This window comes from Hippocampus bargibanti, linkage group LG14 (genome assembly GCF_051943395.1).
Source record: "Hippocampus bargibanti isolate YZ-2025 linkage group LG14, ASM5194339v1, whole genome shotgun sequence".
NCBI lineage: Eukaryota > Metazoa > Chordata > Actinopteri > Syngnathiformes > Syngnathidae > Hippocampus > Hippocampus bargibanti.
Window position 1 is genome coordinate 13,263,534 of NC_142747.1, and position 13,207 is coordinate 13,276,740.

General features: G+C 40.3%; 1 protein-coding gene across 2 annotated transcripts; it reads left to right on the forward strand.

Annotated features, from left to right (window-relative positions):
* Nucleotides 1–309: 309 nt before the first annotated feature.
* Nucleotides 310–12,930, forward strand: hif1al (hypoxia inducible factor 1 subunit alpha, like). 2 transcript variants are annotated; one of them, XM_089012944.1, is made up of 14 exons: nt 310–460; nt 4,115–4,305; nt 4,383–4,546; nt 5,826–5,907; nt 6,668–6,783; nt 6,921–7,105; nt 8,320–8,426; nt 8,515–8,647; nt 9,032–9,198; nt 9,723–9,934; nt 11,075–11,223; nt 11,377–11,497; nt 11,600–11,714; nt 12,319–12,930. In XM_089012944.1, exons 1-14 carry the CDS (start codon nt 357–359, stop codon nt 12,375–12,377), a joined length of 1,905 nt encoding a protein of 634 aa, XP_088869070.1. In that variant the 5' UTR covers nt 310–356; the 3' UTR covers nt 12,378–12,930. The 2 variants fall into 2 exon arrangements, with proteins under 2 accessions (XP_088869070.1, XP_088869071.1); XM_089012945.1 differs by lacking the exon at nt 12,319–12,930 and adding an exon at nt 11,890–12,312.
* Nucleotides 12,931–13,207: the final 277 nt, after the last annotated feature.

The following is a 13,207-nucleotide window of genomic DNA, read 5'->3' on the forward strand; positions in this document are numbered from 1 at the left end:
GAACTGCACTTGTCACGAAAAGATTGACCCATATTTACAGCGGTTGATCCTTGGAACTACGTCTAAGTGAAATAGTTCGATTAAATTGAGTGCAGAAACTGGTTTGGTAAGTGGCTGTCAGTAGACACCCACATTACTCAAAAGCAGAGTTGGGAAAACGTGAACGGTAATGAACTCCATAATTTATTAATGTCGATAATAAACGGTCAGTGGGTCGCGGGTCTATGTCGCTCTTGTACGATTTGATTCTAATCGTCGTCTGTTGGTAACAGGAGCGCTCGTTAACTTTTAGTCTGAAAAGGTAAAACCGGAAACGCTATTTTTCTCGAGACACTTGACGCACTAGTGTTTTTTTAATGAACATGTTTGACAAAAACAATCCAAAAGACACAGGACACATTGCAACAGCAGCGAAAGATAATATGGACGACGGAGACGAGTCTAATGTGACCGCCAAAGGGTAAGATGTGTCGATCGTTAAATAGTGTCTTCGTATTTTCCTGTCGTTAGTGGAAACTTTTGGGAAGCACAAATCGAGTGTAAGCAGCCCGACGGTGACTTCTCACCAATTCCATAGATTGTGCTTGACTGGTTTCTGACCAAGAATCGATCGTTAAAAGCCAATATGTGCTTATTGATGTCAGTTGTGATGGTCACAGCCATGTGCAGTTTTAGTTTATTGCAAAAACTTGCCCAGTTTGCTCTTGTGCGCGTTTAATGAGCACTTATATGCACTGCACAAGCATGACAAAATAACATCCGGAGTCTGTCTCGTCCACTCAATATACAGTGAGACCTTGGCATACGAACTTAATTGGTTCCCAGACAGAGTGTGTAAGGCGAAAAGTGTGTATCCCCTAAAATGTTTCCCATAGGAAGCCATTAACATGAGAATAATCTGTTCCCAGGTCTCCATAAAATATAATTTTCAACTAAATAAGCCTTAAAACTACACACAAGATACCTTATTCTATGTATAATAAATGTGATATTGTATTGTAATGAAATAAATACACTGCAGTGTATAATAAAGTCACTTTATTTACATTTGTGATGGTCGTTGATGGCTCTTAATTGCCACCTGTTGCTTTCTGACTTGTAAGATCTTACGAAACTGAGGCATCACATTATCATTCATCATGCTGATGATTCTCATAGCCTTTTCTGGATGAAACTGTTCAATAATATCCTGCACATCAACTCCTGAATGGCCTGCTTCTGCTTGTCCTCTTGAAGGCAAATCAAATCCTCTGTGTTTAGGACCTCATTATGGTTAGCAACAAGCTCCTCGATGTCATCTGCATCCACTTCGAGTCCCGTAGGTGCTGGCAGAGATTTTATTACAACAAGCCTGTCAAGCTAGGCAAAATAAAATGGCACACTCACGATCCCAGAAAGCAACAAACTTACGCGATCACGGCTAATGTAACCGGCCTCAGGCCTAGGGGATACCTGGGTTGGTCCAAAGGCGTCACAGGCAGGTAGCACTGTGAACAACGAGGAAAAGACGACACGAGACAAACGTGTAAATCAGCTTCACACAGCGGCATTTATCACTGACTTATTTACTCATCAAAACTTAAATTCGGCAATTTCAATATCAGAATACATCAATGTGTAGATCTATACATTCAACATCTATACATTGTACATATCCTCCACATTCGCACATGCGTATGCACGTCTGCATGCTCGTGTGTGTTGTGCTGGGAACTACAATTGACATCCCAAAATCCAAATTCATCAAAGCCACAAAACTAGTCCCCGATTACATTAACATCTTGAGGATGTCTAAAAATTATTATTTTGAATACCTGTGAACGATGAGGAAAAGACGACAAGACAAAACGCATTTATGACTGACTGCGCATGCGTGAGCTGAGCCTACATTGTCTTCCTCTGTTCCATTCACAGGTGCGTAGCGCCCTCTCCTGACTTGGTAGTCTAATCGAATAACATACAGTAACAGAGGTCGTTTCTAACCCCCTACACTAACAATCACCTCGGGCAAAGCAAACTCTCGGACTTCCCAGCGCAAGACACAGCGAGGCGCGAGGCGTTGTTATCATGTCACTGGTGAGGTGACAGCGACTCGTTGAAATGTCCCAGTATCGGTGATTAGGGGATCAACACGCACACCTTGTTCGTGTTTCTCAATGATCTCCTTCTTCTCCTCGACTGTAATTTTGTTTTGTGCCTTCTTCCGCTGGCGGAGGTCGAGAGCGGCGCCCCCGCCCCAGCTGTCAACTCGCACGTGACAATTTCGGTGTCATTAGTCACGTGAAAGCATCGACTAAATAATGCCTTTGTGTCAAGCTTTTTGCGACGAATGATAGCAATGGTGGACGGTACCGGGCTCTTTATTTGTAGAATGGTCGTTTGCACTATGTACATTTAGTTTTTTTTATCTTTTCATCCCCTACCCCCTTTCAATTGCTGCTGTGGGCTGCAAATGTCCCCATTGTGGGACTATTAAAGGCTTTCTGATTCTGAGACACACACACACATACACACACACACACACACACACACAGACACACACACTTCCTGTTTTGATGAACAGCGTGTTCCAATCAAAGCAGGGTAAAAGTTTAATCTCTGCCTCATGTCCTGTCCTTGAAATGAGTTATGTGTCTGTGTGCCTGTGAGCACCTCCCAACTCTCTTTCACAAGACACACTAATATGAACAAGAACAGCATCTCTTCTCATAAAAATCTTTAAAATCTCTTATTGTTAAAAAAAACTAGAGCTGAGAATAAATGGTAGTATTGTTAAGGGAGGAACACTGGGTTGCTCGTGCATCTGATTTCTCTCTTTTCCCCCCTCCCCCTCTCTCTCTCTTTTTCTCTCACACATGCGCAAGGAGCCAAGTTGCACTCGGACTAAGTATTCCTGCATGACAGTGAAGGGATACTGTAGTGCTGCTGCACCTGCACACACTATCGCTCGCATTGTGCAATAAAGTACACTATGTTGTTGTCCTGCCTGCGACAGCCGAGAAGCCATTTTAGAAACGTTCCCTTCACTTTTATTGCATTGGATTTGCCTTTATTAGTCTGGCAGTGGAGAAATTTACATTTCACAGCAGCAAAGTTATGAAAGCAATAAAAGTAGAAAAGCAAAACACAGGAGCTGCTGGAAAGGCAGCCACTCTCGCGGTGCCGTCTTGAAGTCAAAAGAACAAAAAAAACCTAAATAACAAATAACATGACAACACAAAGACACAGAGAGACATTAATTCTTAAGCACTTTCTGTACCCTCTTTGTTACATAAAGCAGTTCCAGATGAAAGAGGAGCGGATCAAAGCGTCTCTTCACCAGCGGATCAGGGACATCATGGTGGAATGTGCACGTCTACTACAAGCTAAATGTTGAAAGCAAACACGCAGCTGTAGCATCCATTGACGAAAAGAGATTGTCTCACATCTCCTGTCCCCCATAAATCAGCTTCAATTCCATCCCGCGACAGTTCCATATACGCATCGGCGCTCTGCGCTGACGCTCCTTCCTTCTTATTGCGGGCTCCTCAAGCCATGTATCCATCCAGCCGCAGACTGTCCAACAGCACCGACCTTCCACTGAACAAAGCGGGGCTGTGAAGATGCTGCCCATTACAGACGCAAAAAAGCACAATGGCCCCAGAGCTGTCCAGCGATGACAGTCAAATTCCTCTTTTATTTTGGCAGTACAAAGTGTTTGTGTAGCAGAAGGATCATTGTTAGTGGACAAGGGCCGGAAGAAGGGTCAGGGTCATGTTGTCAAAGTGGTCTCACTACAAGCCCAGGGGACATTTTTTCCATTCCTGCTCTAAGGCTTTCAAATGATTTTTAATGGCTGCAGCATATGCTGGGGAGAAGGTTTATTTTGAATGGCTGCATCATGTCGATATGTTTTTATTTAGATGGCTGCATCACCTAGAGCACTGATTCTCAATAGGCTCGAGACCCAGAAGTGGGTCACGGACATGACGAGTAGGCCACAGACAAGTAGTACAAAAAAAATGACAGTGGTTTCCCAATTTACAACAGTACCAATATACCATGATTTTCATGTTAGTGAGAATGTACTACAATGGCAGTGTTTTCTTTCTTTCTTTCTTTCTTTCTGGTTCAGGAGCTGTTCTGAGCAGAGGAAGTTGCGTTCTCGCGACGCAGCTCGATGCAGGCGAGGCAAGGAGACAGAACTATTTTATGACCTGGCTCGAACCCTACCCCTGCCCAGACGTGTCTCCACACATTTGGACAAGGCGGCCATCATGAGGGTTACCCTCAGTGTCTTGCGCATGCAGCGCCTGCTCCATCCTGGTAGGAAGATTCACTCCAAAATGTCCACTGAGAACCAAAATCGTTGTTTGGACCTTGAAAAAAAATTTGCGTCTCAGCGACAGATAGTCAAAAGGCATCTGAGGAGTTGGATGGCGACAATGATGACCTGTCGGATGTCTTGTATACTCAAGCGCTTTCTGGCTTCATCGTGGTGATTATGGCGGAAGGAGACATCATTTACCTGACTGACAATGTTAGCAAGCACATTGGCATCCCGCAGGTAATAATTCTCTCTATATGACAAACAACATGCTTAAAAATATTGCAAATATGAGGAGAAATTTGGGGAGGGAAAATTAAAACAAAAAATGTTTCAAATACAAAGTAGGTGGTAGGGAAAAATTCTTGCTAGCTAGATAGCTACCTAAATAGTTCGATAGATAGATAGATAGATAGATAGATAGATAGATAGATAGATAGATAGATAGATAGATAGATAGATAGATAGATAGATAGATAGATAGATAGATAGATAGATAGATAGATAGATAGATAGAACAAAACTAAGAATGTATTGTATTAATAGAATAAAATCAAAATGAATACAACTGCATGGTTACTGCAAAGGTTAGCACTTAAGTCAAGAATTGGTCACATGTGTGGAAAGCAGTTAGATCACGCGGATTTCAAACGCAGTGTACAGATGACTAAGACTGCTTTGGCCTGGTTTTGCGTACCTCTGATTTCCAAGGTCAAGAGCAGCGTGTGTGTGTGTATTGCCGGGGAGGAAGCACACCTGTATTTTCGAGCTGATCAGCAAGTAAAGAAAAACAACAACAACAATCACTGATCCAATCAGTCTGTTTAGATAATTTGTTTATTTACTTTCCAGTTGAATCCCGATGTGGAGATTAGTCCTTGCCTATCCACAAATAACCAGAGTTGGTGTATCATTGCATATCGATCAATGACGTCAATTGATTTTCACCGGGTTGTCGAGTTTGCATGAAAATACAAAATATATTCTGATCCTATCCTGTTGGATAGATCCATGTAAAGTCCACAATTCTTTGTGTTTTTAGTACTTGTACTACCTTGCAGATTTCAGGTTGTGAGGAGTGGGGGTGGATGGGATTATAGAATTGGGGTAAAAACGATGGTTGGGACCCACATAGTCAATATTCTCCCCATTCTCTCCACATATTCTCCCTATACTGAATCTGAGTTTCTTGCATTTCTCCGCCTTCCTCACCCCTTCCGCTATTTCCTTATTCTTCTCTCTTACTTTATCCTCTCCTCCCTTCATCATCCAACTCACGTTTATTTTTCTTCTTTTTGCTCCTTCATTTGCTCCTCCTCTCCCTCCACCTTGTACTCCTTTTACTCGCCCTATTCTTTTACTTCCTACCTTCTCCTTGCATCTTGTTTTCCCACACTTCCTAATTTTCCTCCACTCCCTCTTGCTACTCTGCTTTTTTTTAATTTCTCCTACTGACCCATCGCTGTATTTTTGTATATATGTGTCAATAGTTGTGAATTTTTCCCGGTGTGTGTTCTAGTTGGAGCTCCTGGGTCAGAGCGTGTACGACTTTGTTCATCCTTGCGACCAAGAGGAGCTCAGGGACCTCCTTCAGCACTGCGGTTAGTTACACCCAATTACAGTGAGACCTCAACTTACGAACTTAATTGGTTCCCAGACTGATTGTGTATCTCAGACAGATTGTGTATCTCAAAAAAAAAATTCCCATAGGAAACCATTAAAATGGGAATAATCCTTTCCCGGGTTTCCATAAAATATACTTTTCAACTAAATAAGCCTAAAAAACTACACACAACATACCTTATTCGATGTATAATAAATGTGCTATTGTATTGTAATGAAAGAAATACACTGCATTGTATCATAAAGTCACTTTATTTACATTTGTGATGGTCATTTATGGCTTGATGGAATGGCGTTGGAGGTTGAAGGTCAAGGGGAATTGCTGTTTGGAAAGCGAGGCACATTACATGAGGACTGTAATTAAAGAAATTAACTGTGCTGTAAAATAAAGTTTGATTTACCTCTTTGATGGTCGTTGATGGCTTATGGAAGGAGAGTCACCTTCCATATGGACTGTTGGTAACTTAACCTCTGGTGCTGTTCGGTCGTGTGCTTCCGCCGAAGATCACTCCGCCAGCCGTGGTGGGTGTGTATTATGAAAATAGTGCTTATTATATGGTTTAATTTTCATACATTTGACGTTTGTAAGACGAAAAGTTTGTAAGAAAAGGTGTTTGAAAGTTGAGGTCTCACTGTATCCAGAAAAATATTCATATCAGCCCGATGCTGATAATATTGATATATCTGTATGTCTGATGAGGTCAGCTTGAAACTAACATTATTTGCCTTTGTTTTCAGTATGCAGTAAAAAACTGCGCAGGGGTCAGCTGGGCCAGATAAACTTGTTCCTGCGAATGAAGAGCACTTTAACCAGCAAGCGACGCACCGTTAACATCAAGTCTGCCAACTGGAAGGTACTTACCCGCACGTCCGCATTTATTCTCGTTGTAAATTGCGTGTTTTAATAGATGAGCTTGAATACACGTTTTGTGGAAAGCCATTTATCGACTACTACAGTGAAAACAATGCTTCAATTGTCTTTCCCTGTCAGGTGTTCCACTGCACGGGTAACGTGCGTGCGCTGGTCGACACTTCGGCGACGCTCCCTGCGGACTCTGTGATGACGCTGCTGTGTGAGCCCGTCCCCCACCCGTCCAGCGTGGACTTCCCCCTGGACACGCACACCTTCCTCACCCGCCACAGCATGGACATGCGGTTTACGCACTGCGAGGGCAGGTCAGCACCGCAGCGCCTGTCCTCAGACATTGAGAAAACCGAAAGAAACTCCATGAAGGACACATTGAAAGTGTCGGTTTCTTGTCATTTTTGTTGTGAGTTTTGCTTTGACTTTTGGTGAAAAGTCCTTTTTCTTCAACACTGAGGGAGTCAGTGCATCCATCTTTGTCTAACTTAAATACCATATTTTCTGCACGATAAGGGGCACCTAAAAGAAAAGATTTTTTCAAAAGTTGAGCATGCGCCTCATAATCCGGTGTGCCTTATGTATGGAAAACGTTTTAAAATACTGTATATCATTTATTGAAGGTGGCCGTTATAATGCGGTGCATCTTATGTATGGAAAAGGTTTTTAAATATGTCATTCGTTGAAGGTGAGCCTTATAATCCAGAAAATATAGTAGTTTAAACTATAAATATTCCACCAACTATGATTCCCTAATATTTAAATGTCAAATTCATCTTACAAAATTTAATAGTTTGTAGATTTGATTGAGAGAGGAAACAAAAGTCACCAAAAGTGTGAAAGTGCTGCCTTGTCCACCTTTCCCATTGCTTCGAAGGCTAGGTTTGCCCTGCGTTCAAAATTGCGTGGCGGCCACCTCCAGCTATTTTTTTAACACATTCACTGCCAGCCATGTGCAAAAATGTGGCCACTCCAGTGCCAGGTTTTTGTCATTTTCACTCATATTTCAGGACCCACAGAATATTGAGTTTTAGGACTATAAATATTCAATGCAGCATAATAAACCTTAGACTCTCATCTTTCATCAGAAAAAAAGGATAATTTCTAAATGATATGGGTCTGGAGTTATATGAGCTTGAAATGAGGGTGGCTGTCCAAAATACAATGCAATACATACATCCATATTGGCTTATATAGCGCCGTAACAACAGCTGAAGCTGGAACAAAGTGCTCACATGGAAGAAAGGGAAGTCCTGCCCCCTTGTGGAAATGAAAAAAAAACATGGCCAGAGGCCATGGCCAGCGCTTTATCAACACCCAAACAAGAATAACAAAACCAGAACAAATTCGGGAATGGCGCACTATGTCATATTTTCAAATCCTGAATTAATTAGTGAATGGCAGTGAATGAGTTAATCCAAATTTTCACTCTCGGGTGGTTCAAATTTGAATTGATAAGATTTTTATTTTCCTGTAGAGAACACAAAATAGGTATTAAATGTTCATTTTCTTTTCATTCGTTTTCCAGGTTGGGCGAGCTGGTGGGATATGAGGCCGACGATCTTATCGGCCGATCAGCATTCGAATTTCATCACGCAATGGACTCGGTTCACGTCAACAAGAGCCTCCACACATGTAAGTTCTCCTGATCTCATCCCAGGAAAGAGAAAACAAATCTGTCTTCATTTTGCTTTTATTCATTTTGTTTTTCTTGTCCGTGCAGTGCTCGCCAAAGGGCAGGTGAGCACCAGTCCCTATCGCTTCCTGGCAAGTGGCGGCGGCTTCGTGTGGGCCGAGACTCAAGCCACCGTCCTCTCACATGCCGAGGCTGTGGTCTGCCTTAATTTTGTGCTCAGGTATGCTGTAGACCAAGGATGAGCAACAAATTTAAAAAAAAGCCAACCATAACGTATCTCGAGGACCTCTCCATGCTTACTGTATTGAGGTCAGCAGGAATTTAATCCTTTTAGAAGCTGCTTGTTTTGATTTGGCATATCTTGTAGATGTTCAGTAAAATTATAAAGTGACTTTGTAGTGATATTCAAGTGTATTCAGATTGTAGTTTGTGGCATATTTAAATTTTTAACAACAAATACAGGTTCTTCATAACATTTTTGAGGGATGTCATCACTTTTTTTTCCCTTGTCTCTATTCCTGGCAGTCCTCGTTCGCTACAACTATCATACCAAAAATGAATGAATGAATGAATAAATGGGGTTACATTTCTTTCTACTTTGCAGCGCTGTGGAGCAGTCGGACGTATTTTTCTCCTCTGAGCAGATCCGTGCTGGCTATCGCCTCAATAAGAATACAGATGGAAGTGAGAGTTCCGGCAGCAGCAGCACGCCGGAGATACTTCCTCCGGCCACTCCTGAAGCCACTGATGCCGTTGCTCCGCTGACAGGAGGTTGGATGCAACTGACTGTTTTATTTTTTAAACATTTTTTTTTCATCACCGTAAATCTGTGTTGAAACTCTTTCAAGCTAAAAACAAAAAAAACAAGGTTGTGTTTCTTTTGGCAGACAGTGAGTTAGAATTCTACCTGCTGTAAAAAAAAAACCCATTGATTTTAACTTCCAAAGTAAAACCTTGCTGTGTAAAACTGTCAATGAATCTTAAACAATAAGAAGAAGTATAATAATGACCGTTATCTTTTTTGAAATTAGAACCAAATCTTGATTTTTTTTTTTTCATTTGAAAGTTATGTCGTTGTATTCTCTCTTCATTTCTGCACTTGACTTGCAAAAATGCAGTTCTCAGTAGTTCATTTTACAGTGCATTTTTCAAAATGTAACAAACATGGCGATTTTTGTTCTGGAGCATATCAATGACAATTCACTTCAATTTGATGGGGAAATTAATTTGCAAGTCAAATTTCTATTTCACACAATGGAATATAATCATCTTTCCGCTTGTTGTGTCTGTCGTAGACTTCATCGCGCTTTCTTTCGCCACGCCACGTAGCCTGAGCAACATCCCCGACAATCCTCAGGACCTTTGCACTCCGCAGCTGCGCCAGCTCCTCCTTCCCATCTTCAACCCCGACTCTTCGTCCTCGTCATTATCTTCACTGGATCCAGAGCCAGCACATGTAAATCCAAAACTTGGCTGCTCAACGTGGAAAACGACCGTTTCTGATGAGGTATTTTTGTGCAGAGTAACAGCGAAAGTGTACTGGAAACCAGCGAGGTCAAGAGGTTCTTTGCCTCCCGGCCAGAGGATGGCGATAAAATGCAGGATAACATGCAGCAGATGAGCGCCATAATTTACTGGGGTTGTGAAATGCAATATCATACATAGTGGCCAATGTTGTAGGTTATTTTGAAATATTTTTAAAATGTGTATTTTGATTTGACAACAAATATCATATCATTTATATAGTATTATACTTTTATTTATATAGTGTTATTATACTTTTGGTACTCAAAGCATTTTACACTGTTTCCCCACCTGTTGCTGATTCTGCGTAATCAGTATTTACCTACTGATTACGCAGAATCAGCAACAGGTGGGGGTTCAGTATCTTCCTCAAGGAATAGTTGAAAAGTAAATTAAATACACTATTGTAAATCAAATAACATACATTTAAAATGTGTATTTTTGTTGTTGTTGAATACATGTTCTAGAAATTTGCTTGGATGAAAATGTAAAAAATACCAAAAATATCATCAAATATGAAAAGCTTTACTAAACATAAGCCAATATGCTGCCTCTGAGGATTTTTAATAATTCAGAAGCAGAATCAGAAAGCCTTTAATAGTCCCACAATGGGTTAATTTGCAGTTCCTCAATATTTGTACTTCAAAAAATAAAGAATACAAGAAATAATTTGCGTGAATTATAAATTAAAAATGTATCGTAAAATTCTAATAAATTACATTTAAACAAAAAATACAATAAAAAAAATAAAAATAATAATAAATAAAACATATAATATGATAATAGTAATACAAAAAAACAATTCCTCAATATTTGTATTTAAAATAAAGAATACAGGAAATAAATTGCATGAATTATAAATTAAAATTGGCTCATAAAATTCTAATAAATTACATTAAAAAAACAATAAATAGTTCTGCGAACATTTTGAGAAATCCAAAAATATATAATTTTCCAGTATTTTTACAAATGTTAATTTCTAGCAAACAAATGATCGAAATTACAATATTTGGATTTGAAAGCTAGTTTTGTTCTTTTACAGAATCAAGAAAAAAAGGCACATTTTAGTATTGGTCATTACATCATGCCTCAAATAAAGTGTCCTGTTGATGTATGTTGTCAGGTGATGGATGGTGTGGATCTGGACATGTTGGCTCCGTACATCTCAATGGACGATGACTTCCAGCTCAGTTGCTTCAACGCCGTCCCAGACGCCAACACTGACGTTAACACAGAGCCACCACCTGAACTCGCCGTCATCAACAGGAAACGGTCAAAGTCACGTCCGAATATCATCATAGTATTATCTAAATTCTGGATTGTTATTCTAAATATTTCTATTGTACAAAATAAATTGTTACATGGAATGACATTATTTCTCCGTTATCAAATTGCAATGGTGGTTATCACTCTCATGTCATTCAGGGCTCACAACCCAGACGCAGACGTCCTGTCCCAACTGATGGCAGCAGACGACAAGCGTCACAAGCACGACAGCGACACCACGTCCCAGGAGAACCAGTTCCTACTCAGACATGTGCTACTGGTGAGTGAGATGCTAATCATCTAGTTAGCTAACATTGAATTTTGGTAGAGAATGAGACTGTTATCGTGTGTGAATGTTTTTGTTTTTTGTTTTTTAACACAGGACTGCCTGACGGAGAGTCAATCGGAAAAGGAGCCAAGCACCAAAGGGCTGAGTCATCTTCTTACTGACAGAGATCCCATTTTGGAGGGCATGAGAGGACTCTGTGACACCACATGTAGGTTTCCACAACTAAAACGTTTAAAATAGGATGGAAATGTGGTATAATTCATTCATCCATCCATTTTCCATAGTGTTTATCCTCACCAGGGTCGCGGGTTAGGGTATCATACATAAAATATGAATGCTACACAGACATGTGCACATACAATGTATTACCTAATTATTTGTAGAGACATGGCAGCACGGTGGGCTACTGGTTAGCCCATCCACCTCACAATTCAGAGTTAACTGGTTCATTTCTTGGCCTTGGCCTTCCGGAGTGGAGCTCGCACGTTCTTCCCGTGCCTGTGTGGTTTTTCTCAAGGTACTCACATTTCCTGTCACATTCCAGAAACATGCAGCGTAGGTTAATTGAACGCTATAAATAGCACATAGTTGTGATTGTGAGTATGAATTGTCGCTTTGTCTGTGTCCTCTGCGATTGGCTGGCAACCAGTTCAGGGTGCTCCCCACCTGCCGCTTACAAACCTAGATTTGTTGCAGTCATTAATTATTATGATAATGTTCCGCGTATTACATTAGAGATAAATGGACATCAAATTTGATATCCGTAAATATGGTGTAATGATATGGAATTTTACGTTTGATATGTTTGGTAGCACTGATGATGGACATCTTCAAATCCCAGCCGCCCCCTGACTTGTCTCCGATGTCCTGACCATGTTAAAACTTCATCGTGGTGGTCCTTGTCTTCATCATGGTCTTCATCGTGGTCTTTTGATTTCTCCGCATGCACTGATGGCAGCCAGTCAACCAGCTTCATCAAGATCAGAAAATGATGACGCTTTGCTGCTTCGATGCACAAATTGCCTCTCATTGACATATTTTTTTATACTTAATTAACAATCATGTGTACATTTATCAACACAATTTTGTGACATGACATTTTTGAGGGCATTTGTTTGTATTTCTCACATGCTGTGTTAACGATAACATTTATTACTTCTTATCTGGTCATTTCAGAATGTATGTATTATCTTTCATTTTGTTATCCAAATGTACTTTACAACAAACATTCAGCAAATTAGTAGTGAGCTTAGCACCAGCAACTTTTTAGACCTACAGTAGAAAGACTACACTGCGACTTTTTTTAAGACAGGGGGGAGTAATTTTGGAAAGATTCTGAATTTATAAAAAAGATTCATGTTACTTTCAATGATGTGAAAAGTTGTTTGTAATGTGTCAAATAAATGGTATTATGAACCGCAGAAGTGTTTAATGGTTAACGTGTAAAACATGGTGAAAATATATTTAAAATTAGATTAATTCTATAGCATGGTGATCTAATTCCTCGTCGTCGTCATGGTAACCGATAAAAAAAAACGTGCAGCGTTTTCACCCGTTAATGAGTTTCATAAAATAATACTTAAAAAATAGCTTGAAATACAAAGATATTAAATTTATTATTAAGCTTGAATACGGTTTCCGAAAAAAAGAAAACATATGAAGCGAGTGGTCAACAAAAAGTGATATTTGATTCTTCCAGCT